At 46.7% G+C, this 25,299-nt stretch overlaps 2 protein-coding genes across 6 annotated transcripts in view; one reads left to right on the top strand and one right to left on the bottom strand.

The window, feature by feature from the left end:
• The first annotated feature begins 2,723 nt into the window (after positions 1-2,723).
• Positions 2,724-7,795, top strand: LOC102424260 (tubulin beta chain). Of its 4 annotated transcripts, XM_014453116.2 has the most exons (5): positions 2,750-2,880; positions 3,276-3,388; positions 4,310-4,418; positions 4,763-4,873; positions 6,547-7,795. In XM_014453116.2, the coding sequence occupies exons 2-5, from the start codon at positions 3,350-3,352 to the stop codon at positions 7,605-7,607; spliced, it is 1,320 nt and encodes a 439-aa protein (XP_014308602.1). In that variant the 5' UTR covers positions 2,750-2,880; positions 3,276-3,349; the 3' UTR covers positions 7,608-7,795. The 4 variants fall into 4 exon arrangements, with proteins under 4 accessions (XP_023607160.1, XP_014308602.1, XP_023607161.1 ...); XM_023751393.1 differs by lacking the exon at positions 4,763-4,873; XM_023751392.1 differs by lacking the exons at positions 3,276-3,388; positions 4,763-4,873 and having other exon boundaries at positions 2,724-2,880.
• A 393-nt stretch (positions 7,796-8,188) lies between these two features.
• The window catches only part of BPHL (biphenyl hydrolase like), a 36,805-nt gene continuing 19,694 nt past the window's right edge, over positions 8,189-25,299 (bottom strand). Inside the window, exons 5-7 of one of the 2 annotated variants that reach the window (XM_006085701.3) lie at positions 19,277-19,408; positions 16,108-16,231; positions 8,189-8,483 (exon numbers count right to left, since the gene is read on the bottom strand). In XM_006085701.3, the coding sequence (XP_006085763.1) occupies positions 8,396-8,483; positions 16,108-16,231; positions 19,277-19,408 (344 nt within the window). In that variant the 3' untranslated portion in view covers positions 8,189-8,395. Of the gene's footprint in view, positions 8,484-16,107; positions 16,232-17,616; positions 18,925-19,276; positions 19,409-25,299 lie in introns of those variants that run through there. The other variant, XM_023751395.1, reaches the window with a different exon arrangement.

The raw sequence follows: 25,299 nt of genomic DNA on the forward strand, positions 1-25,299 counted from the left end.
TGAATGAGGCCACTCTTCGGCCCTTGTTCCTCCTCTGAAGGGGACTACCACGTGACTAGTGACATGCCAGGGGAGGGAAGGTCAGGGGAGGGTCCGAACCTCATGACCAGCGATATGAAAGGTCAGGGGGTCCAAACCATATGACAGATGAGGCACTTGGAACACAGAGAGGTTACGTGATACACTAGGGGAGGAAAGGTTACCTTGGGGGTGAGGTCCTTGTTTTCCCAAATTTGCCTGTTGCTAGGCACCCAGAGCTTTCTGCCTTGGTGACCTTCTGTACCTGGCCCATCATCCTTGCTCTGCTCAGGTCTGTCTAACTGCCTCCCACGGTTCTCTGACATCAGGGGCAGGTGTTGGAGGAGGCATGGGCAAACAAGTAAGAAGGTTGGGGCAGGAGAAGGCAGCCTTGGGAAGAACATTGGCTGCCAGTAACCCACAGAGGCCCTGCTGTAAGAAATGTCACTTACTTACTGACTGCATGTACACTAAAGGTCCAGTTCACAGACACTGTCTCTCATCTTCACAACATAATACAACCGATTTCCAAATTTCAGACCAGTAAGAGAGGCTCTGAGAGGTTAGGTGACTTGCTTAACAACCCAATCAGGATGCAGCCAAGTGGGCACTCTCCACAGGGTGATCTACACTTCCACAGGTAGAGATGCGCACCTGTTAGAGTCCTCACATCCCCAATAGCATCCCTTCCTGGTCTTATCATCTCTCTTCTTTGGCATACCATGGCCAAGAGGCAATTATCTCCAGAAAGGCTTTGTGGAACTGTGTAATCAGTGAAGTTACTGGAGCAAGCCATTCTCTGGAGAGGCTCTGGAAGACTCCAGCTGGCCGTGAAGAGCCCAAGACCTGTGAGTTGGCGATAAAGGTGGAGAGCAGGTGGAGGCCCAACCCTAGGAACCTGGGAACAGCACTTGTGGGATGGTCTCTACTGGGGCCCCAGCCATGTGGGGAGGGGAAAGAGGAGGAGAAAGTCTGGGAAACCCCTCCCACCCTGAGAGGAGGCCCCAGGTGCCTGCCTGTGTGGTGGGGGCCCCCTGAAAGACCAGCTTCCTAAAGCAGGGTGATAAAGCCATGATTTTGCCCACGCACCTCAGATATATGCTCACTAGTAACATGACAAATAGGCTTAGTATTTATGACAGCATCACCTCGGGTTTTATGGGGTATTTTTGCTCCAGAAACTCGACCCGCTTTCATATAGAGCTGCTCATTTCCTGCTCACAAAGCTGGCTTCGGGACTCCTATAATTATCAACATTTTATAGTTGGAGAAACCGGCTATAATGAAAAGGAGGATGTGCTGAGAAACAAAAGCAGTCCCAGGTCCCTGCTCAGCTGGCCCACGGTTAAGATCATCTTCGAGAAGAATTAGGTTGGGCCATACCTCACCCTAACCAAACCTTTAACACTCACCGGGGGCCTTCTCTTTGTAGAAGGAGTCTAGGTGCCTTCATTTACTAGCTTTCTGGCTACTCAGCTCTGTCAGCCTCCTTCCTGAGCTATGACATCAGGATAGTTTGCTCCAGAATAGTGCTGTTCAATAGGAATACAATGTGAACCACATAGGTCATTTACAATGTTCTAGTAGCCACTGCTAGTCTAGAAGTTACTTAAACAGTTAACAGAAACAAGTGAAATTAATTTCAAAATATATCCAAAATATTTTGATATGTAATTAATATACAAAATCAGTAATGGAGCGTTTCACATTCTTTTAACTTATGGAATCCATGGGATCCTCTGGGTATTTCACACTGAAAGCACATATCAGTTCAGACTACCCACGTTTCACGTGTTCTATATTCACACGTGGCTGGTGGCGCCGGGCCTGGACTGCCCAGACCTGTAAGATTTAGCTGAGGATGAGGTGACACCGTGTATGTAAGGCACTCGTACTTTGGCTGAAGCCATCCCCTTCCCCCTCTCTGCCACACACGCTCGCACAATTTTCCACATGTAAGTGGCCTTTACAAGGACCCAAGACCCAAAGCAGACAAATCCGGCACTGCGTCCCCTTTCCTAGCCCCTCCCAAACCGACCACCTTCCTGACACGCAGAAGGGGGAGCCGCCCACCCTCCCTCCTTGTTTTCCTTGAAGCCAGCTGCCTGCCCATCGTTCTCACCGGGAACACTCACTCCTCCCCACTTGCAGGCCCCCTGGGTTCATAATCGCCACGAATCCCCCTCTACCCCCCCCCCCCCGGGACCCCCGGAAACACCACCACCACCGGAATCGAAAGAAAAAACAGGTTCAGGAAAGTGAAAACCTCAGCGAGCCGCTGTAGACTCCACTGCAAATTCTGGGCTCCCCACTCCACAAGGGTGCTCGGTGCCTCTCGCCCTCCCCGGCCCGGGAGGCAAGGACCCTGTTTGGAGGCAGCCACTCCTCCGGGTCCCAGGACCCAGGTCTCCAACGCCCCTCAGGGACCCGGAGGGGTGGGGATTCGGCTTTCCTGAATAACCCAGTGCAGGGTATGGTGGCACCGGGGTCGGGGAGCGGACGGCTGGCTGGGTCGGAGGCCCTGGGGTGCCGGGTCTGGGTTCCTTCCGTGGACCCTGTGGGCGCTACGACCAGCCGGACCCCGGCACCTCGCACCGCGCCCCGGCTCCCCCTCGCGGTGCCGCAGTCTCGGGCGCGCCGCCCCCCGCAGGTCCGCCCCCCATTACGTCAGCGCAGGCCGGGCGGGTCCGTCGGCATAAAAGGTGGAGCCCAGGCGCACCCGCAGGTTTCAGGGCTCCAGTACCCGGTCCCGCCGCGCTCCCAGTCCCGAGGTCCAGCGCCTCCACCCGCTCCGCAGCCGGCACCATGCGCGAGATCGTGCACATCCAGGCGGGCCAGTGCGGCAACCAGATCGGCGCCAAGGTGGGCGCGTCCCCGAAGAGGGGGCCTGGAGGGGGCGGCGGACCCCGTGGGTGGCAGCGGGTCCCGAGGGAGCGAACCGGGCCGGGGGTGGCAGCGGGCCCCGAGGGTGCGGGCCGGAGTGGCAGCGGGTCTCCGGAGTACCCGCCGGGCCAGCGGCGCATTTTCGGGGCGGCCGCCCGCGGGCTCCGGAAGCCGCATCACCTGCTGCGATCACCCGTGACGCAGCTGCAAGTGCCTTTAACCGAGGCCCTTTGAAATTTCCTCGGAACCGACCTTCAGCTGCGTGAAATTGGCATTTCTCTGGGTGTATTAGTCTCTGAAATTTGGATAGAGGCTGCGGCCGTATCAATCCAGAGGCCTCATGTGGAATTTAATTGGGATATTTTTGTCTATAGTTTGAATGAAAAAATTGCAGTGTCATTGAAGTGACAGATGTTATGCAGACTACTTGTTGGGATACAGAGACGGAATGTTAGGTCATTTCCCCAATCCGAGCACCTTCTGCATGGTAATATATGCCAGTCTGGCTTCCTGGCTTCCTGGCTCCCAGGCGGCAGGTGACGGAACTGGGGCTGCCTTACCCCAGTGGGCGAGGCCGGAGCGGCGTGGTGCGGGGGTGTGGGCGGCATCTGAGGGAGGACAGGTCTCTGTCGGAACCGCCATGTTCCCACCCAGCCTCCCGGTGCCAGGGCCCTGCGCGCCGGCTGGTCTTCCCTGGTCGATTGCACCCACGGGTCTGCCTGGTCCGCGCAAGGGAGCCCAGACCCAGCACCAAGGGCCTCCGACCCAGCCAGCCATCCGCTCCCCGACCCGACCCGCGGTGCCGCCCTTCCTGCTGCCAGTTCACAATGGAATCTGCGCTCTCACCAGGGATCACCTCCTCTCACTGCCCCAGCCCTGTCTCCAGACTCCTCCCTTTCCCTCTCCACCCAGTCCCCATGAGCTCAGTGGCCAGAGGCCAGTATGGATGCCAGGGGCATAAAACTGCACACTTGGAGGGCTGGGTGGGGCTTGTGCCAGGAGACATTGATTCCCAACGCAGCCACAGGGTGGGATCCAACTGGGTCTGGGTCTTGCCAAGACCCATACATCAGCCTGGACGCTGGGACTTCAGCCCTGCCTGGGGGTGCCAGCCTCCCCAGCACCCACAGCTCCTCCAGGAGACCTGCTGTGCCCACCCTCTTCCTCAGGCCCCTCCCAGCTCTTCAGTCTATCCCCATCACATGGCCCATGCTCTGCCGGTTTCCAAGCCCCTCAGCAGCCTCTGCTGGAGGGACAGGGGTGCTCAGCTTCCTGGTCTGTCTGGGACTCCTTGACCATCTGACCACCATGGCCCCTGCCCCAAGGGCATCAGAGAAGAAAAGGGCCGTCCTTACTGATGTTTAGGAAGCCAGGCCATCATGTGATTTTTTTAAATTTAAATTTCCAGTTTTGGGAGGTCATCAGTGATGAGCATGGGATCGACCCCACTGGCAGTTACCATGGAGACAGCGAGCTGCAGCTGGAGAGAATCAATGTGTACTACAATGAAGCTGCTGGTGATTATCTGAATGTTTTTTGCTTTTCTTCCAACCTTGCTTTCCATACTGGGGCAGATGCAATGCACTAGGAACATACACATGACAGAGAAATGCTTCTTGCATTCATTTAAAATGTCAGCTGCTAAAGAACACACTGCAGTTCCTTAAGACCCTGCATGTTTGCCATGGCCAAGCTTGCTCATTGGCTCCTTTATGAAGCAGCAATGCTCCCCTATTCTTGTCCTTTTGTGTCACACGCTGGAATGAGCTCTAGTGAACTCTGCTATGAAAGGCGCAGAGAGCACCAGCTTGTCTGATTCCTTTGCCACCGCAGGTCTAAGTCCAGCTCTTCCTCCCCGCAGGTAACAAGTACGTACCTCGGGCCATCCTGGTGGACCTGGAGCCGGGCACGATGGACTCGGTCAGGTCTGGACCATTCGGCCAGATCTTCAGGCCCGACAACTTCGTGTTTGGTATGTTGTCATGATCAATGGGAACTGGCTCAGGGAGTCTTCTTCCTAAACACTGTGGAAATCAGAGTTTTTCGTGTTGAGTGCCAAGGTGGACACTGTGTGTCCACAGAGCCCTGAGTCGTGGCCTCATTCCACCCAGTCCATGGGCCGTGACTGTCCAGATGGCTCTAAGAGCACTGTCAGCCTGCAGGGGCTGTGGTAGGTAGTCCCTGAACCACAGAGCACCCTGTGAGGGGTAAGGAATGAAGGCGATGAACAAACTTCCAGCGGGAGTTACTAGGCTATTGGTAAGTTCAGAGGGCCCGTCACAGTAGGTGGCCACTCCAAGAAGCAAAGGCACAGGAGTGAGCACCTGCTTAGAGCCGGTGTTCTCCTCTGATCTCATTGTGCCTTTGCTCTTGCCTGGTAATGGGGCCTAACTTAAGTGTTGTTGTTTTTATTTTTATTTTGGGGGGGGGAATAAGAGAACATTTATTAGGTAAATTATAGAGGTATTAAAAGTAATTCCCAAAAGGAATTGGCTTAGGAAACAAGTTATTCAGGTAAAGGAAGAGCCCTTAGAGCTTGGAAGTGAGGAAGCTAATGGTAAAGTGCCTGGAGGCGAGAGAGGGAAGGAAAGAGAAAGACAGTGCAGGGGGCGCTCCCTTGAGGGACTGCACACTGGGTCCTCCATCCTAAGGGTTTTAAGGGTGGGGATTTTAGGAGAAGTCCCAGGGGTAAATCTCAGTAGAATATTCAGCAGCTTTCCAGGTGTGTCCTTTCAGGGTTGTGGTTTCCACTGACTGGTGGGCACCAGGGCAGGGGGTCATTATTCCGTGCAGCTGGTCCTGAGGTCAGCTGTGACTGCATTGGTTGCTTATCTGGTCCTGGAGCTTAAATACAACTGAGGCCCACATGTTATCTTCAGGGAGGAAAAGTCAGGGTGTCCAAACCTCAAGACCACAGTTATGCTAGAGGAAAAGTCACCCTGGGGGCCACATCCCACCCTACAATTGATTGTCCACTGTTAGATACCCGGGGCTTTAAGTATTTTGATTTTAAATATATTTTTATTGATTTCAGGGAGGAAGAGAGCGAGCGAGAGAGAAACATAAATGATGAGAGAGAATCATTGATTGGCTGCCTCTTGCATGCCCCACGCTGGGGATCGAGCCCTAAACTTGGGCATGTGCCCTGACCCGGAATTGAACCATGACCTTCTGGCTCATAGGTTGATGCTCAACCACTGAACCTTAGTCTGGCTAAGTTTTTTGTTGTTTTTTTTAAATCCTCATCTGAGGATAATGTTTTTATTGATTTGAGAGAGAAACATCGATGTGAGAGAGAAACGCCAATCCATTGCATCCCATATGCGCCCCCAACAAGGGATTGAACCCAAAACCTAGGTGTGTGCCCTGTCAGGGTATAAGGGACAAAGTTCCAACCAACTGAGCCTTAATTTAAGTTTTATATAATGTTGTCATTCTTAAATTCTCTGTCCTTAAGAAATAGTTTTGTTCAACTAATAACCTCGTTTGAACTAAACTCATTTTAGTTCACCTCCAGTGTTTTTCAAGGTCACTGATATAGAGAAATTTTCGTAGATAAGAAAAGGCATCTAGTGCAGAGTCAAAATGGCAGAACTCTGAATTCCTTATGGTTCCCTGTCTAATACTGTCCTTTCTCTCTGGCAGGCCAGAGCGGGGCCGGGAACAACTGGGCAAAGGGCCACTACACAGAGGGCGCCGAACTGGTAGACTCAGTCCTGGACGTGGTGAGGAAGGAGTCAGAAAGCTGTGACTGTCTGCAGGGCTTCCAGCTGACCCACTCGCTGGGGGGTGGCACCGGGTCGGGCATGGGCACGCTGCTCATCAGCAAGATCCGGGAGGAGTACCCAGACCGCATCATGAACACCTTCAGCGTGATGCCCTCGCCCAAGGTGTCGGACACGGTGGTGGAGCCCTACAACGCCACGCTGTCCGTGCACCAGCTGGTGGAGAACACAGATGAGACCTACTGCATCGACAACGAGGCCCTGTACGACATCTGCTTCCGCACCCTGAAACTGACCACGCCCACGTACGGGGACCTCAACCACCTGGTGTCCGCCACCATGAGCGGGGTGACCACCTGCCTGCGCTTCCCCGGCCAGCTGAACGCGGACCTGCGCAAGCTGGCCGTGAACATGGTGCCCTTCCCCCGCCTGCACTTCTTCATGCCCGGCTTTGCGCCGCTGACCAGCCGGGGCAGCCAGCAGTACCGCGCCCTGACGGTGCCCGAGCTCACCCAGCAGATGTTCGACTCCAAGAACATGATGGCCGCGTGCGACCCGCGCCACGGCCGCTACCTGACGGTGGCTGCGATCTTCCGGGGCCGCATGTCCATGAAGGAGGTGGACGAGCAGATGCTCAACGTGCAGAACAAGAACAGCAGCTACTTTGTGGAGTGGATCCCCAACAACGTGAAGACGGCCGTGTGCGACATCCCGCCGCGGGGCCTCAAGATGTCGGCCACCTTCATCGGCAACAGCACGGCCATCCAGGAGCTGTTCAAGCGCATCTCGGAGCAGTTCACGGCCATGTTCCGGCGCAAGGCCTTCCTGCACTGGTACACGGGCGAGGGCATGGACGAGATGGAGTTCACTGAGGCCGAGAGCAACATGAACGACCTGGTGTCCGAGTACCAGCAGTACCAGGACGCCACGGCTGATGAGCAGGGCGAGTTCGAGGAGGAGGAGGTCGAGGAGGAGGCTTAAGAACTTGTCAGAGACACCGTGCCACGTCAGTGAATTTCTGTTGTCCTCAGTGAAGCATGGTCTTTCTATTTGTATCTATGGTGCTCAGTTTTGCCTCTGTCAGAAATTCACACTGTTGATATACTAATGTGGCACGCCTCTAAAAATTAAGGTATATACTATACTAATTAAAACGCATGTGTCCAATATCTTGTGGTTTCTTTATTTTTATTTTTTTCACTACATTTTTGACTGTTTTTGGGTTTAGTAATTTTAACAAAATAGAATTTGTATTTAATGTTTTAATAGTTCTTTTAATAAAGAGATAAAAAATATTTTTCCATCTTCACCGGTTCAAAGTATTAAAGTAAAGGAATCCAGCAAAGGTAAGGGAGTGAATGGGGATTTGAGGATAAAGCAGACTTTCTTCCCTTTGTTGGAGTTAGAGCAACCCGGACCTTAGGCAAGGACTTTCTTCTATGAACTTCCTTTACACAAAGTGATAATACAACTAAAAGGACTAGTGACCCCTTGTACCTCTCAGATAAAAAGTACAGCATGAGTTCAAGGTGCCCTAAAATAGTAGTCAGGAGCACTACAAATGCTCATCTAAGATTTATTCGCAAATAAAGTAAATCATGACAGGAACTTATTTAAGACAATGGCAGAGATTCACAACTTAATGTTAAGAAGTAGTGGAAGGAGGGGCTGGAAACGAGGGCAGGTGCAGGGAGGTGCCATGGGGTGGGTTGCAGGGGCAGCAGCAGCTGAAGCCCAGGCAGCCCAGCTCACGATTCTCGGGGACACTTTCACTGTAAGAAGTCTTCTACTAACTTGTTGAATTCATTTGCAAAACGTAAATGGAGGTTGTGTTTGCCTTCTGGCATCAGATGCAACCTAAAGATAAAAAGCCTATGTTTAATGGCACAGCATTTAAAACCTCTCACCCGCCCCAACATTACCTGAAAATCTATAGTAAAACCTGCTGCATTTTTTCCTGACTACTATTGGGGAGAAGATGTAAGGTACACAGTACACACTTTCCTGAGTATAGACTTACAGTGAAAGCCTTCTGGAGTGTATGACTGCCCCTGAGGCTGACTCCCAGTAACAGAGCACACACGCTGTATTTGGAATTATATCCCATAACAGATGGTTTAACTGAACCTGACTGAGAGGGGCATAGGATTTGGTTATCTAAAAAATAAAAATAAAAAAATTTACTAGCAATATGGTTGATTTTAACGAGGTTAGAAAGATGATAAAATATAGTGTCCAGGAGCCGCTGAATGAGGACAGGTGAGCTGCTTGGGGCATCTATGTAGTGGGAAAACCCAAGTCAATTCAGCCACCTCCAGAGTTGTTCAAGATTCCAAATCGCCTGGCCATTTTGGGAGAACTGAGTAACCCTAAACACAAGCCACTGGACGGAGGGTGAGCAGTGTTCCTCAGGACTGCGGGTGGTGTCAGTCTGCATGGAACCCTGTGCAGCAGTTGTCACTATCTGTCTTTTGTGGCAAACCTCCCTGTCCTAGTATGGCTCCTTCCTTTCAATAGGGTTGTCATCAGATGTGGCTGGCTGGCAATTTCTTTAATAAAGGAAGCCTTCTCTGAGTTCTACATTTTGTTTCTTGGCTATAAAAGCACAGAAATAAAAGTTTTAAACAAACGAAAGCTTCTAGGATATAAGCACACAATTGAGTTGTTCTGCCCACAATGATAATTGGGCATTAATAGGACTATACAGGGACAAAACACCAGTTCCCAAATTGCCTAATTCTCTGGTCTGTCAGCACTTGAGGTCTGAGAGCTCTCGGGACTCAGTGATCACTGGGAGAACTTGTGAAAAGATCCTGCGAAACAGAGCTGTCCTTGCAGCTCAACCACATGGGGGTGGGGGTACCAAGATGATTAAGGCCATTTACTAGAAAGGAGGAAGGATACATTGTTGGCATCTTTCCGAGGCTCTTAGGAAAGTTAAGACCATTTACAGTAACTAGAACATTCCAAATTCAGTTATAATGCTGTTCAGTAAAGAAGGGCAAACTGCACCAACCCAAAGATAGGATCCCAGTTGCCCCATACAAAGGAAGGGCTCGTAGGGATGCTCAAGGCCTCTGTTTTTAGGAGACAGAAGGAAACAGCTGCTAAGGATGCTGAAAGGTCAGGAAGGACATGTCTAGGCTAAACTGCATCCTCTAATGTGTGCTGAGTTGGATTCAGAAGCAAAGACCCCAATCTGCCCAACTTGCAAGTCCTCCTTTGTGGATAGCCATACTGGTTATCATGTGCTCTTCCCCATTTCTGTGATTCATTCACTCAGCACCCCTAATGAGGAAGGAGAGACACCAGCAGTGAATCTCTTCTTTTTCACCTCATTGCTGTCTGAATTCTTCCTATAGTAATCTCTAGGTCTCAGGGAAATAAAAACAAGTCTCTTTCATTAAGAATATGGGAGATCTGAGGCACCTACATTCAGAACTGCACTGAATTATGGATGGATAGACAGACAGATGAGGCTGTAAAAAAAACTGCTCTTCTCCTTGAGACCTTCTGGAGGTCATTTCAAATTCTTTAATACGCCTCCTTTAGGTCTGACACCAAGTCCCTGGACCTGAGGCCTCTGTATGCTTGTCTTTGGGAATAGCACCCTGCCAGGCAGTAGCTAGAGCTGTCCAGGCAACGCAGCAGCTCCACTGCCGGCCTAGGTTCTCACCCAAATAACAAAAGGATCCAATCACATGCTCCATGGAGTGTTTCCAACTATCACATCCCTCAGGAAAGTCAGGAGGAAATCCCCCCACCTCACACATGGTTCAGCTGGAGTTGAAGGACCCCTGAGACGGTACACAGGAGTTCCTCTTTGCTGGGACAGGTTCCTTGTTGCATTTGGCACTTTTAGAAAAAGATGCGATTCTAGATCTTTTGAGAAATTAAAATGTCTAACCTCATAGTATAAGTCCAGTGGTCAGTTTACTTCTGCCTGATACAGTCCTTCCAGGATCTCTTTATAGCCAGGTAACAAGGAGAAAGGATGCTGCGCATCGACCATCCTTTCCTCAGTCCAACCTTCTACAGCTTTCAAATTAAGCTCTGAGAGCTACAGATATGAACAAGACTGTAAATAATGTGCTGTAGCATTCTTTTCCACGTTGATATGATAAAATTCTAAATTATGAACCCACAGAGTCTCCAGTAAGTCTGAGTATTTTTGTTTTAATGGAAAACCAAAGTAGGCTCCTGCCCAACTGCCTTTGAACTGGGCTATCGGCTGTTCACACCTTCAGAGTCAGACTGAAACATCAGCTCTTGTGCTCTTCAGGCCTTCAGAGTCAGACTGGAACCACACCTCTTCTCTCCCGGGCCCCCACCTTCCTAACTCACTCCAGCTTGCTGACAGAAGATCTTGGACCTCTCGGCCTCCCCACTGTGTGAGCCAACTAACACCCCCACACACCTAGACTAATAATGGTGCTGAACATGGGACAGAGGACAACCTGCCTCTCACCTGCTATCGAGCTATTCCCTGGTGTCTCCAGGGGCCCCTGATCACCTGCACCCACACCAGCCTCCCACCCACAAAAGTGGCAGCCACTGGGTGTTGTAAAATGTTCACTCATTCCTCAAAAAATATTTTGAATGATAGCTATCATCCTCATTTTACTTAAAAGGAAACAGGCACAGAAATCCATGTACACTGCCTAAGTGACTGAGCCAGCACTCCCTCCCTCCCCCATTCCTGCTCCTCACCAACACCGCTATGAGTGTTTCTCTGGATCCCAGATACCCAGTCTGCTCTCCTGGCAGGACTCCGTTCCCCACTGCTCCCCTTTGGCTGACACTGGCCCCAGGTGCCACTCTGCGCACGTGGATGTTCCTCCTCATTCTTTCCCATCTGACCTGGCTCTCTGGCCTCAGCCCAGAACATGAAGTTGGAATCCATACCATGCTTTTTGGCCCTGAGTCACCAGTCAGTGACCACTGGCCATCCACAGAGGCTTGGCCCTATATGCCTCTGCTGCTCCCACATTCTCTTTCTTTCAACACGTACTAGACTGCATCCTCGGATAGGTGTTGACATGCTCAACAGGAGGAAAATGAAATTCACATGTTCACCGCTGTATGAAGGTATAAATAAGGAGCTGTATGGCCTCAGGCGGATGAGTAATTGGAGACAGAGGAGGAGAAGACTGAAGGATGAGTACACTTGGCCAGGCAGTGAAGGGGTGAGGGCTAGAGCAGGACCAGGCAAACCGCTGGTCACTTGCAACTGGGTCTCAAATCCAAGTTTCAGATCCTGACTTTTGCTGGCCTCCAATTCCTGAGATCTGAGCACCTTCTCAGAAACAGACTATTATGGACTGAACTGCATCCTCCCAAAATTGTATGTTGAAGTCCTAGCCCCCAGCACAGTGTGACCTTATTTGGATATACGTCTTTAAAGAGGTAATTAAGTTAAAATGAGGTCATTAGGGCTCACACTAATATGGCTGGTGTCCTTATAAGAAAAGGAGATCAGGACACAGACAGGCACAGAGGGAAGACCATGTGAGGACATAGGGAGAAGACGGCAGTCTACAAGCCATGGAGAGAGGCCTCAGAGGAAACCAACCCTACTGACACTTTGATCTCAGACTTTCAGCCTCCAGAACTGTGAGGAAATAAACTTCTATGATCTAAGCCTCCCAGTCTCTGGCATTTGTTTTGGCAGCCCTGGCAGACTAATACACATAATGAGCAGACACAGTTCAACAAGCTGTGGAGTCATCACCTCTTCTGAGAGGTCTGAGCCCCACTGCCTCCTGGGCCCATCACCCCAACTCCAAAGAGTCTGATGCCAGCCTCTCCTCAATGCAAATACTTTGAAAACGAGCTGGGGCTGGCCTCATGGGTGATGCCTGTCTGGGAACAGGAGACGCCCAAGCAGAGGCTGACTAGCTAGACAGGTGGTGAGCGGTGTCAGTGCTTTCCTGTCTCGGAGGGAGGGCCGGACAAGCAGGGATGCACAGGGACTGGGGCAGGACTGGAGACCAAAGGAGCAGGTGTGCTCCCCACCACTATTGTGGTCAGACCGGCTCCTATTTTATGTTTATATCTTGGACTTATGCATAAGATTTGTTGGGAGAAAGGGTTCAACTGCCTAAAAACAAATATTAAAACTGGTGAGCTTGAATGATCTCTAAAGCCTCTTTGCTTCCAAGAGATTCTATCACTGTTCTCCCACAAAGAGAGCAAAGAGAGAGACATTAGCCTGAGCAAGACGCAGGCCTGCTGAACAACCCCACCCTTCATTAACCTCTTTCTGAAGAGAAAAAGGCATTGGTTTCATATTTGATATTTATTTGTTGGTAACATCTTTGAAGGACTGTGTCTTTAAGTACCTGACAAGGTAATAAAACACCAAGTTCCCTGGAGCTTGCTACACTCTGAGTTGCTACACCTGTTGTCAAGTGGCATGGTGTACAGAACCACAGTATGACTTTGGTGCTCAAGGAATCCACCTTCCTTTTATGGGGTTCAAAATAAACCACATCCATCCTAGGCAAATTCATGTCCAACATCAAGGGCTGTTTCAGCAGAGGAAGGGAGTAGGTGTAAACTGCAAGCTAGCTTTAGATAATCACCGCTAATAGCACTTTACCTTCAACGGATTTGTTCCAAAGAATGTTGCTTTAAGAAAAATGATCTTCCATAAAATAGTCTGCTGAAACAACACCAGAACAGTAAGGGAATATTTTTCTCTCATATTGATGTATCCTGTTAGGACACGGGTCTGGAATAGAATTCCTACATTAAACTTCCTTGCAGACTGACCTTTATTGAACCTGGCTGTCCAAGGGAACACGTGCATTTACTATGAGAGTCAGCATACAAAAACCTGTCATTTCTGAAGGTAGAAAACAATTTACCAGAGCAGCAAGTATATAATCCAGGCATCTTACCATCATATTAAAATAAGAGAATGTTTATGAGAGGCAGCTGTGCTGTGGGGGAAAAGCACTATATTAGGAGAAAAACTATAGAATTTGTCTTTAATTGGCTATGCAACCTTAGACGATTACTTAGCATCTCAGCCTTGATATTCTTATTTGTAAAATGGGGACAATATTTCTTTTCCATAAGTTAGTTGTAAAGTATAATTAGATTTTGTATATAAAATGCCTTTTAAAATATAAAATGCTATATAAATATAGACATTATACAGGTTTATGGTAATTATTTATTGTAGAATAAGAAGCATGCCCCCACATTTAAAAGTTCTCTGAGATCCAACCCTGGGAACTGCTTTCAAGGCAGAAGCAGATGCAGTCCAGCAGGATGAGACTTTTCATCTAAAACTAAGCTAATAGATATGAGATGATAGAAATAGCAGTGGGGAAACGTTAGGGGCAAAAATAGAATATTGGGGACTAGCTATGGTTATGGGAAATGTTAATCATGCTCTGTTAACCACGATTGCCTTGTGTTGGTTAAAGAAGGGACATTCTGACCTGGCTGGGAGTTGTATGCCCCTGGGACCTGGGAGTCAACCTTGGAACCATTCTCATTCAAGAACTGCCTATTATCATGGAAAGATTAACAACCTTGTTGCCCAAACAATGGAGTCCCACCCCAGCCTCCTACTTCCCCATGCAACCCCTGTCCTACCTATATAAGCAGCTGGCTTATGGGGGGCGGCAGAGCAGATTTTTGAGGATGACCTGCTGCTCTCCCATACTGCCGGAATAAACAATCATATATGATTCAAAACAAACAAAAAACAAAAGAACAAACAAAAAAAGTTCTCTTAGAAATTTGTTTGTTAAAATATAGCGTGGAATAAATAGTGTGATTAGGAAGCAGTGGAATGGTTTCTGAATCACTTTCCCTGCTGAACTGTGGGCGCTCCCAGGACAGCGCTGGCCCACAGCAGGCATCAGAAGTTGGCTCATGGAGGAAAAGGAGAGAGGGACAGAGGGAGAATGAGAGGAAGGAACAAAGTGGGAGGAAGGAAAGGACAAAAGGAGAGAGCGAATGAGCAGGGAAGGATTTTCTTAGGCTGCTAATAAAAGCCAGTTTCAAAAAATTCCACAGAGTCCCAAAGGTGCCCTGAGTAATGACAGTACCGTTGAAGTTGACATATAGTCTGTGAAGTGGTGGAGGCTCATTGGATGTTTATTTTCCAGTATGTTTGCTTAAAAAAAAAATTAGGTCACTATCTTCTAGTCACACTTCATTTTCTCCTTCAGGATATGCATCCATTGCATGTAAGGGAAATACTGAGTTTATTCCACTTTGAACTTTCATCTTGACAGAGTGGGCTGTAGATTTTGGCTGGCAAAAGCTGGCTCCTGTGCCAGCCAAAATATTTAAAATATGAATTTATCTTTTTTTCAAATCAAATATATTTTTTAAATTTAATTTTCCCATCACCATTTATCCCCTCTATGCCCTCACCTACCCTCTTCTCCTCAACCCACTGCCTCCCACAATCACCACACTGTTGTCCGTGTCCATGAGTTCTCTCTCTCTCTCTTTTTTTTTTTTTGCTCAATCCTCCCCCCTCATCTCCTACCCTCTATCAGAGCTGTCTGCCTACTCTCTATCCATGAGTCTGTCTCTATTTTGCTTGGTGTTCAGTTTGTTCATTCCATATATAAGTGAAATTTCACATATGATACTTGTCTTTCTCTGACTGGCTTATTTCAGTTAGCATAACGGTCGCCAGGTAAAAATAAATAAATAAATAAATAAATAAAAGATAAATTTCTATTCACTCCATACAAAAATGTAGGGAACTGAAGAACATAATTTTTGCTGACATAGCTTACAATGTTCCTGAATCCCAAAGCCGGTTGGCAGAAACCAGAATGCAAAGGACAAGCAACACCTATCTGCTGTCTAACCCAGTACACCACCAGCATGGTTGGGCATATGTTGGTATTTATAATGCTGAATAACAGGTTTATGTCTGGTATGTACATATTTAAGGCTGAAATAACATGAACAGTTTACAACATAATTTTAAGTGGAAAAAAAGCAGCATCAGAGTTGAATATAGAATGTGATTATTTCGATGGGGGGGGCGGGGGGGGGGAGGAGAAACACAAAAATGCTAATGTGAAAGAATTGGGTGGCAAGCAAAAAACGATTTGTTTCCTTCTGATTTTACTGATTTTCTTTATTGGGTAATGATAATGATACACTAGCCTGAAAATTCCCAAATTGTATAAAATTGCTTTAGTTCACAATGATTGCTCTAAACCTAACCTATCACCTGTGGTACAGAACTTGGTATGCTTCAGCACAGTTGCCTTCATAGCAACAAGACTTGTACCTGAGATTCCCTTCCTGGCGATTACTGGTTGCCCACACCAGGGCTCCTGCTGCCCCTGTTTCCCGGGCGCCCCGTAGACATTGGTACTGTTTATGGACGCTGGTAACCTTGGGGTGGGGAGCCTTCCTGTCTCTCCTTACTGCAGCTCTGCCGGTTCCTCCGCAGCCCGGAGGCACCGGATGCTGACGCGGAGACTGGACTTACCGTGACCCTCTCACGTGCTGGTGGATGAAGTCAGCATGAAAACGCGGGACTAGGGGGTCCTTCTCACCGTGCACGATTAAGGTGGGGCACTGAACCAGGGGCAGCAAGTGCCGACAGATATTACCTGAAACACAAACGCACGAGAGTGGGCTTTAATGCGACCACTCCACAAGCGTAAGCGAAGCGAGAGCTGGGCAAGTCAGGCCCGTCTTAGGACCCAGGGTCCCGTCTGTAAAATCAGTGGTTTAAATTAGATGCGGTCTGAGGCGCCTTCCAGCTCTGACATTCTTTGGGTTTCCTTTTCTGTTTCTCTGCTGGGTGTTTTGTTTTTTCTCTTCTTTTCTTTTAAAGCTCTAGTAGCGAACAGTTTTGCCTGATTTAAATGCATCATCCATGTAAAACAGTAAGAAAAACAAACAAACAAAAGCCCACAACTCTTATATTACATAGCGGCAGTTCCCAGTTTGCAAAACCACGGTAGGTGCTTGGCGTCTGAAAAGCATCTGCTGTGATACAATGGCTTAGGTGGTCCTTGGGGTCCCAGTTAGCCCTCAAAGCCTATATACTTGACAGTGAACTTACAATTTACACAGCTTCTCTCATCCCTCCTGCCTTTGACATTCTGACTGACCGACTTTTGAGAGATGATAAGCTCCTCACTCCCACTTTTAACAACATTTCTGAGGCAAATATGGCACAGCCTGGGCTCCAGCCCCTGCCTCCCCTCCTCCCCCTCTCCCCCCCTGCAGTCTCAGTGGCTCCTCAGCCACTTTGAGCTTCAGCCTTCTCCTCTGGTCAAACAGGATTAACCCCAGTTCCCTGGGTGGCCAAGAGGCCAGGAAGAGAAGCCAGAGCTCAGGTTTCTGGCACCAGCAGTGGCTCCACAAAGCCAGCACCTCCTTCTTCCCTTCCTCAGCCTGTGCCAAGCAGAAAGCTCTGCGGCTCCAAGAAGCTGGGGGGCAGCCCGGGGTGCTGTCTGGGCACCTGCCTCTCCCCTCCTCTCAGTAGGGGTGGACCAGGGAAATACTGCTCTAGGTCACCGACGCTTCCCTCACCTTCCCCTGGGATGACACGCACCTGCCAACTGTATACTCAGATAATTAAAGTGCTATTACTGAGTGCTCATTGTCTGTTAGGAACTGTTCAAATTATTTAATACCCACAAAACACATGGTAGTTACGTCTTAACTCATTTAGTATGTAAATCAAGTACTTTTATTAAGCACTTCCTCTGTACTTGGGAGCGGACCAAAGCTGAACATATATAACTCATTTAATCCTCAAAACAACTGTATGAGGTAGTTATTAGTATCTCCAGTTCTCAGACAGGAAGCTGCAGCTTAGAGAAGCAAAATGATGTGCCGGCATCCATTCTAACAGCAAGCCAAGTGGCAAAACCAGAATTCACACTCAGGCCTGCCTAACTCCACATCTGTGCAATTAATCCCTATGCTAGTCTGAGTGTCCATAAACTTGATTGTACAACCATGAAAAAGGGCTCTTGTCAAATTAGTACAGAAAGGGGATGAGTAGTTTATTAACAATCTTGCCATAACACAGTTGATATACACTGCTAGATGCTCCATCTTATGAGATTTTTTTCACTCCCTTTTTCTTTTTTAAAGATAGATTTTACTGTTTAGAGTTTTAGGTTTACAGCAAAACTGAGGGAAAGGGACAGAGATTCCCCACAACTCCCCTGCCTTCACACATGGCCTCCCCCATATCAACATCCCTGAGTGGTACATTTTTACAGTGAATGAGCCTCCACTGACATCATTTTCGCCCAAAGTCCACAGTTTTCCTTAGGGCTCATGCGTGGTGTTGATCAAACGATGGGTGTGGACAAATGCATAATGACATGTCCAGTATGGCAGCACACAGAGCATTTGCACTGTCCCAGCATCCCTCTGGTGGCTGTTCAATAGGTGAAGAGGGGATCACATTGTTGTTTGGCCCAGCTTTTAATTGGATTGTTTTCTTATTGTTCACTTTTAAGAGTTCTTTGTATATTTTGGGTAAAGTTCTTTTGCACATGGGTCTTTTGCACATATTTCCTCCCAGTCTGTGGCTTGTCCTTCCATTTTTCTGACAGTACCTTTTGCAGAGCAGCAGTTTTTAATTTTAATATGTACAGGACATATTTTTAAACTGCTCATTTAATTCTGCTTCTACCTTTGAGAAATTTTACCTTTTCACTACTCTCTTCAAGAAAGCATAGAAGTCTGCATGTCACAGTCACCTTCTTTAGTGGAGAACTATCTCAGACATTGTTGTACAGCGTTTTTTGTTTGCTATCAGAGCTAGGGGAAATAGATTTCAAGGACCTGCTTCTATGAGTGGATATTGCTTTCGAACAGGAGATACTGGCTGTTTTGAACTTAAGCCAAGAAAGTAACATTTCCAAATGTCCTTTTCATTGTGAAAGTTTTGACAGATGACTCATTCTGGAAATTATTACTTAAGAGATCAAATTGGCCCTTCAATAACAATGATTTTATACTGAATGTGCCCTAAGATTAGATCTTAGCTATTCTCTATTCTTTCAGCAATTAAAAAAGAAAAACAAGAAATTACAAATGTAAATATCTATACAAAACACTTTAATTCAGAATTTCACTTAAAGATGTCAATTCTTACTGTAATTGGAAATCATTAATTTTTCAGATAAAGACAGGAAGACATCGATTAGGGCTAAAGTCATATAACTTAGTTCTGAAGATGGGAGAAGAACTGAACACTCTTCCTCATGCTAATTCTGCAGAGGCTGCCGGTCACGACTGAAAGTCCCTCCTTCCTTGTCCTGGGGTAACTCATCTAAATGGGCAAAGAGAAAAAAACGTGGTATGTGCTGCAGCTTGTTTGTGTTCCAATTCCTCATTCTGAAGTTAGAAATAAAGATTCTTGGAGGCTTCTGGATAATTATTTTGAGGAAGAAAGAACAGTCTGCTATTAAAGACCTTTATACTATAGACACTCTGTCTAGCTGAAGTGGATTTAAAACCTAAGAACTTGCATGTACACAGTCACTAGTACCCTCTGTTCCTACGTCAGTGTGTAAGGATCGTGGGCGAATGCATTCATCCCTGAGGGATTCTGGAACATCAGGGAGGAACTCAGGCCACCTCTATAATCAGCAAAGGAACCATAAATAGTTCATGTAACCTACCATCCGGAAGATGTTTAAACTGTTTTATGCCATCCACCCACTTTTCACAGGTTTTTGCAAAGTAGTCATACCCATATAGGGTTTCTAGAGGCTTTTTTGCTTTCTCACTCCACTTAGAAACATCTCGGATACCTGAAAAATAGTAATGTGAACAAGGAAGGATAGGTTTAGTGTCATAAAGTTTATCTGTAAATATTCCAAGCACAGTCCAGCTCAGAGCCACTGTCTGCTCTCTATTGCCAAGAACGCTTCCCCAGGTTCCTGTATAGCTCACTCCTCACTCCATCTGGGTCAGCGAGGCCTTCCCTTCCGACCAGCCTCCCTCCACCTACTCCACTTAGCACTTACCACTTCTTTGCAGTTTTTCTGTGTCCATGGCTGAGTGTCTGTCTCCCAACTAGGATGTAAGCCCCAGTGTAAGGCACTCTGCTTTGTTTTGTCCCCCACTGTACCCCCAGGGCCTGGACCAGTGCTTGGTCAAAATAAGCAACAATAAATTCTTACCAAGTGAGTGAAGTCAGATCTGCAGTTAATGCTTTCTGTTAAAGGTATACAATTGAAAGATATTCCTCTAATTAGGGTCATCTGAGTAAGGGTGATGTTATTTACAAAAGAGGGTGTTTTTCTGAATTGTGTTTATGTACATTGAGAAATGCACACACATTTTTTATTCTAATTCCTGCTACTGAAGAAATATGGGTGTAAAAGGCTGAATACTAACTTCAAACTATACTGCAGATGATTCACTATTACAAAAGGAAATAATAGTTAAAAACCACCTTTAAAATAAATAAACACATTTAATTACGTAGCCTAATCTTTTCCATAATTCTTTAAATACACTGAGATACAGATTCTAATCCTCCTGAGCATATCAAATATTGCTCACCTAGAGCTTTCAATACAGCACTCCTGCTACAAGATGCACCTTGAAGACAAGCCAACACTAATAATGAGAATTCACATTGAACAAGATCTTAGCACTCAGACCTGGCAGATGCCCAATATATACTCAGTGAATGGAAGTAATGAAATGGGGGAAACTGCTACTTACAGCTATAACTGCCTTCTAAGGAGGGAAGGTCCTTCTAGAGCCTGCCTTTGTTCTGCTGATTGGTTTAAATCTGGAGGTAGAAATTCTCTGTGCAAAAGTGAAAAGACTCCAGAGACGGCTGTAGAGAGGAACCTAAAAACTAAGAGGTGGGAGGAGATTTGGGAAGAAGAAAAAGGAAAGTTGAAAGGGGGGAAGAGGGGGGTAAGTGGATGGAGAGAGGTACTAGCAAGATCATGTGAAGATGGCCAGTTAAAAATTCCCTGTACAGAGAGAACCACGATGGCGGCACAGGTGAACACCTATACTTGCTGCCTCTCACAACCACATCAAAATAACAACTAAAAGGCAGAACAACTACCACCCAGAACCGTGGGAAAGCTGGCTGAGTGGAAGTTCCACAACTAGAGAGGTGAAGAAAGCGCATTGAGACTGGTAAGAGGTGCGGAGCGTGGAAAGTGCTGCCACCTGCATGTGCTGCTCTTTTAACCGGGAGGGAGATACAAGCTTCCGCTTGCTCTGAACTCCAGTTACGGGCGAGACTCGGGGGGACCCAGACACATACGAGGAGAAACTGGACTGTATGGCACTGGGACAGGAACTCGAGGACAGCTTTCTCTCAGAGGTGCTCACAGCGATCATTGTTCCTGCACGGGGGCGTGGGCCGCTGAGATCCAGGGACCTCTCAGGCGCAGGGCTGACTAGCAGCCATTGCTGTTTGCTCTGCCCTGGTGATTCCCAGAGACCCCGCCCCACCCAGTTTAGAACCCCACCCAAGCTGTGCATTGGCTTTTGCATATGAATGGCCCGTGCTCCCTCCACCTAAAACCTGTTAAACTGCAGCTGGGTCAGAGAGCCCCAGAGCTTCCAAAAGAAGACCCAAGGCTGGCAGCAGCAGCCTGCCTTGCTTCACAGCTGGACCTTGTCTGGGCATTTCCAAACCCCATACAAAGAGGAGGAATCTGCAGATGTCTCTGTAGCTCCTGCTAGGCCCATGGTCAGCAAACTGCGGCTCTTGAGCCACATGAGGCTTTTTGGCCCCTTGAGTGTGGCTCTTCCTAAGCCTTAAGAGTACCCTAATTAAGTTAATAACAATGCACCTACCTATATAGTTTAAGTTTAAAAAATTTGGCTCTCAAAAGAAATTTCAATCATTGTACTGTTGATATTTGGCTCTGTTGACTAATGAGTTTGCCGACCACTGTGCTAGGCGGTCCCAGACAGTGGCTGACCTTGCACCTCCTTGGAGATCCAAGAGCCAGTGTACCAAGTGGTCAGAGTGAGACCATACCAGATTACAACTCTTCACATCCATAAGAGACACACTCACGGGGCAGACTCAGTGAGCACCAAAGCCCCACTGAAGCAAGTCCTGCTCCAAAAGGGTGTCTCCTACGCAACAGATCTTCCAGTGTAGACACAGCTGGTCATCACAGTCAATTGGCCTGGAGGTCAATTCCTCCCAGTGATACCAACAGCAATCAAGGGTTAACTACAACAAGACTGTGCAAACAGCCCACAAAGGTGTGCATCAAGAGCATCCACCTCAGGTGACTGAGGAGGCTGAGCCACTGGGCCCTATAGGACACCTACCACACAAGGCCACTCTATCAACTCAAGGAGACTTAGCAGCTACCAAGTACATAGAAACAAACACAGGGAAGCAGCCAAAATGCAGAGACAAAGAAACAAGTCACAAATGAAAGAAATGGATGAAAGCAAAATACTGGATATAGAGTTCAAAACCACAGTTATAAGGTTACTCAAGAATCTTCTAGAAACCTCCGAGAAATTTAGTAAGACCCTCAAGGATATGAAAAAGGACCAATCAGAAATTAAGCATACACTGACTGAAATAAAGAATAATATACAGAGATCCAACAGCTGACTAGAGGATCCCAAGAATCAAGGCAAAGATTTGAAATACGAAGAAGCAAAAATCACCCAACCTGAAAATCAAAAAGAAAAAAGAATCCAAAAATATGAAGATAGTGTAAGGAGCCTCTGGGACAACTTCAAGCATACCAATATCTGAATTATGGGGGTGCCAGAAGAAGAGAGAGCAAGATGTTGAAAACCTATTTGAAGAAATAATGACAGAAAACTTCCCCTACCTGGTGAAAGAAATAGACTTACAAGTCCAGGAAGCGCAGAGAACCCCAAACAAGAGGAATCCAAAGAGGACCACACCAAGACACACCATAATTAAAATGCCAAGGGCAAAAGACAAAGAGAGAATCTTAAAAGCAGCAAGAGAAAAACAGTTAGTTACTTACAAGGGAGTACCCATACGACTGTCAGCTGATTTCTCAACAGAAACTATGCAGGCCAGAAGGGAGTGGCAAGAAATATACAAAGTGATGAATAGCAAGAACCTACAACCAAGATTACTCTACCCAGCAAAGCTATCATTCAGAATTGAAGGTCAGATAAAGAGCTTCACAGACAAGAAAAAGCTAAAGGAGTTCATCACCACCAAACCAGTATTATATGAAATGCTGAAGGGTATTCTCTAAGAAGAGGAGGAAGAAGAAAAGGGTAAAGATAAAAAATTAAGAACAACAAAGTGACAACAAATACATATCTATCAACAAGTGAACCTAACAATCAAATGAATAAAAAACCTGATGAACAGAAGAAACTGGTGAATGTAATAGAATCAGGAGCATGGAAAGGAGCAGACTGACAATTCTCAGGGGGAAGGGGTTGTGGGGGGTTCGGGAAAAGATTGGACAAAGAGCTTATACCTATGGACGAGGTCAGTAGGGGGGTGGGGGAGAAGGCCTGGAGTGGGGTGGGAACCGGGTGGAGGGGAGCTAAGGGGGGGAAAAAAAGAGGAACATCTGTAATAATCTGAACAATAAAGAAAAAAAATTCCCTGTACATGGGATCTACTCAGCCATAAAAAAGAAGGAAATCTTACCCTTTGCAATAGCATGGATGGACCTGGAAAGTATTATGCTAAGTGGAATAAGCTAGCCAAGAAAGACAAGTACCATATGATTTCACTCATATGTGGAATCTAATGAACAAAATAAACTAATAAAATAGGAACAGACTCATAGATACAGAGAACAGACTGTCAGCTGTCAGAGGAGTCGGGGGTTGCGGGGCTGGGTGAAAAAGGTGAAGGGATTAAGTAATAAAAAACAAAACAATTCATAGGCACATACAACAGTATGGTGATTACCAGAAGAAAAGGGGGGTGGGGAAGGCTTTAAAAAGAAATTTAAAAAATATTCCCTGTAAATTTTTTTTGGGGGGGGCTATACAGCAGACCATACCCTCTGAAAGGTCCTCTTACAGTGAAACAACTAGATCTTTAAAATGTTTGTTTTTGCTGCATTGTTGGAGTTGTAGTAATTAATGAACTAGAGTATGAATGTATATGAGTATATATGTGTATGTGTAAGAGAAAGTGAACCCTGAAAATAGAACAAAGAGCTGCTTTTGGGGAAATGTGACTATTAGCTGGGGTTGGGAGGGTGGAGCTGAACCTGAGACTCCTGGGCTGAACCTGAGACTCCTGGGTTGGCTGAAATGAAACTGGCCCGCCTGGTCCGACCCTGTGGTTCCCAGGAGTAGCGAATGCACATGCTCTGTGGAGGAAGCATTCTCAATGACACTCACTGGTCTTTCCTGTGGTTCCCAGAGTAAGAATAAGCAAATACTCACTCCTAATCGAGATCCCAAAACAATCAGAATCTTTACGAAGCTAAAGAATAAACTTAAAAGAGAAAGTTTAAAAAATTATGCAGAACACCACACCGAGAGATAGGAAGATGAACAAGAGGTAGGGAAGATGAAAAGACAAGGTCTACAAAGTCCAACCAGTCCCAGAAAAGTAAGAGAGAAGGAGAATGCAGGCATGCAAGACTTGAAAGAAACAGGCAAGACTGTTTTTTAGAACTGATAAAAGAGGAGAGTCCACAGTCAAAAATAAAATGTAATCCAAATCAGAGAAATAAAAAGAAGCCACACTTAGACACAGAATAGTAAATCAGCAACATATCAAAGAAAAAGAGAAAATCTGAAAAACAGGTAGAGATCAGACACATCACTCCACAGCAAGGAAATTAAACTGACAAAACTTCCCAACAGCAATTAAAGCAGCAGACAGTAATGTTGGAGAAAATAATTTTCCATTTATATTTCTATTCTTAGCCAAACAATCTTTAAAGAATGAGGGTGACATAAAAGACATTCTTAGGTAAAAACTGTGTGTACTGTTAACAGACCTGCCCTTAAAGAACTCCTAAAGAATAACTCCAGGAAAGAGAGAAAGGATCTTAGAAGGAATGCCTGAGATGAAAGAAGGACAGGTGAGCAAAGAAACTGACAGTTTGGTAAATGTAAAAACAAATAAAACTCACCAAGTTAATGAGAAAATAAAACATTATAACATTTCTTTACATTGAATTAAATAATTCTGCCCATAAAGAAAGCAAAAGATAAGCCACAAGTTGTACAACATAACTACTAACACAATTACTAACCAGCAAGGGGATAGCAATCAGATTATCAAAAAACAAAAACAAAAAACCCACCCCTGCTGCAAACCAGTAACACTGAAATAATAGTGGAAGTGTTCTAGTCTGTTGTTACAACTAATAAAGTATACCTGTTGAACATATTGTGTTATATGTGTAATTATTACATGACAAAAACTTAAAAATCAAGAAAAAGAAATGACATGGCCCTAGCCGGTTGCTCAGTGGTTAGAGCGTCGGCCTGTGGACTGAAGGGTCCCAGGTTCAATTCTGGTCAAGGGCACATACCTGGGTTGCAGGCTTGATCCCTGACCCTGGTTGGGGCTTATGTGGGAGGCAACCAATCGATGCGTCTCTCTTACATCGATGTTTCTCTGTCTCTCCCCCTCCCTTCCACTCAAAAAAAAAGAAAAAAAAGACATGAATAAGTATAGTACAGAAGAAAAAACCCCAGTGGTGCATAAACACATAAAATATTCTCA

Source organism: Myotis lucifugus, unplaced genomic scaffold (genome assembly GCF_000147115.1).
Source record: "Myotis lucifugus unplaced genomic scaffold, Myoluc2.0 scaffold_21, whole genome shotgun sequence".
In the NCBI taxonomy this organism is placed as follows: domain Eukaryota; kingdom Metazoa; phylum Chordata; class Mammalia; order Chiroptera; family Vespertilionidae; genus Myotis; species Myotis lucifugus.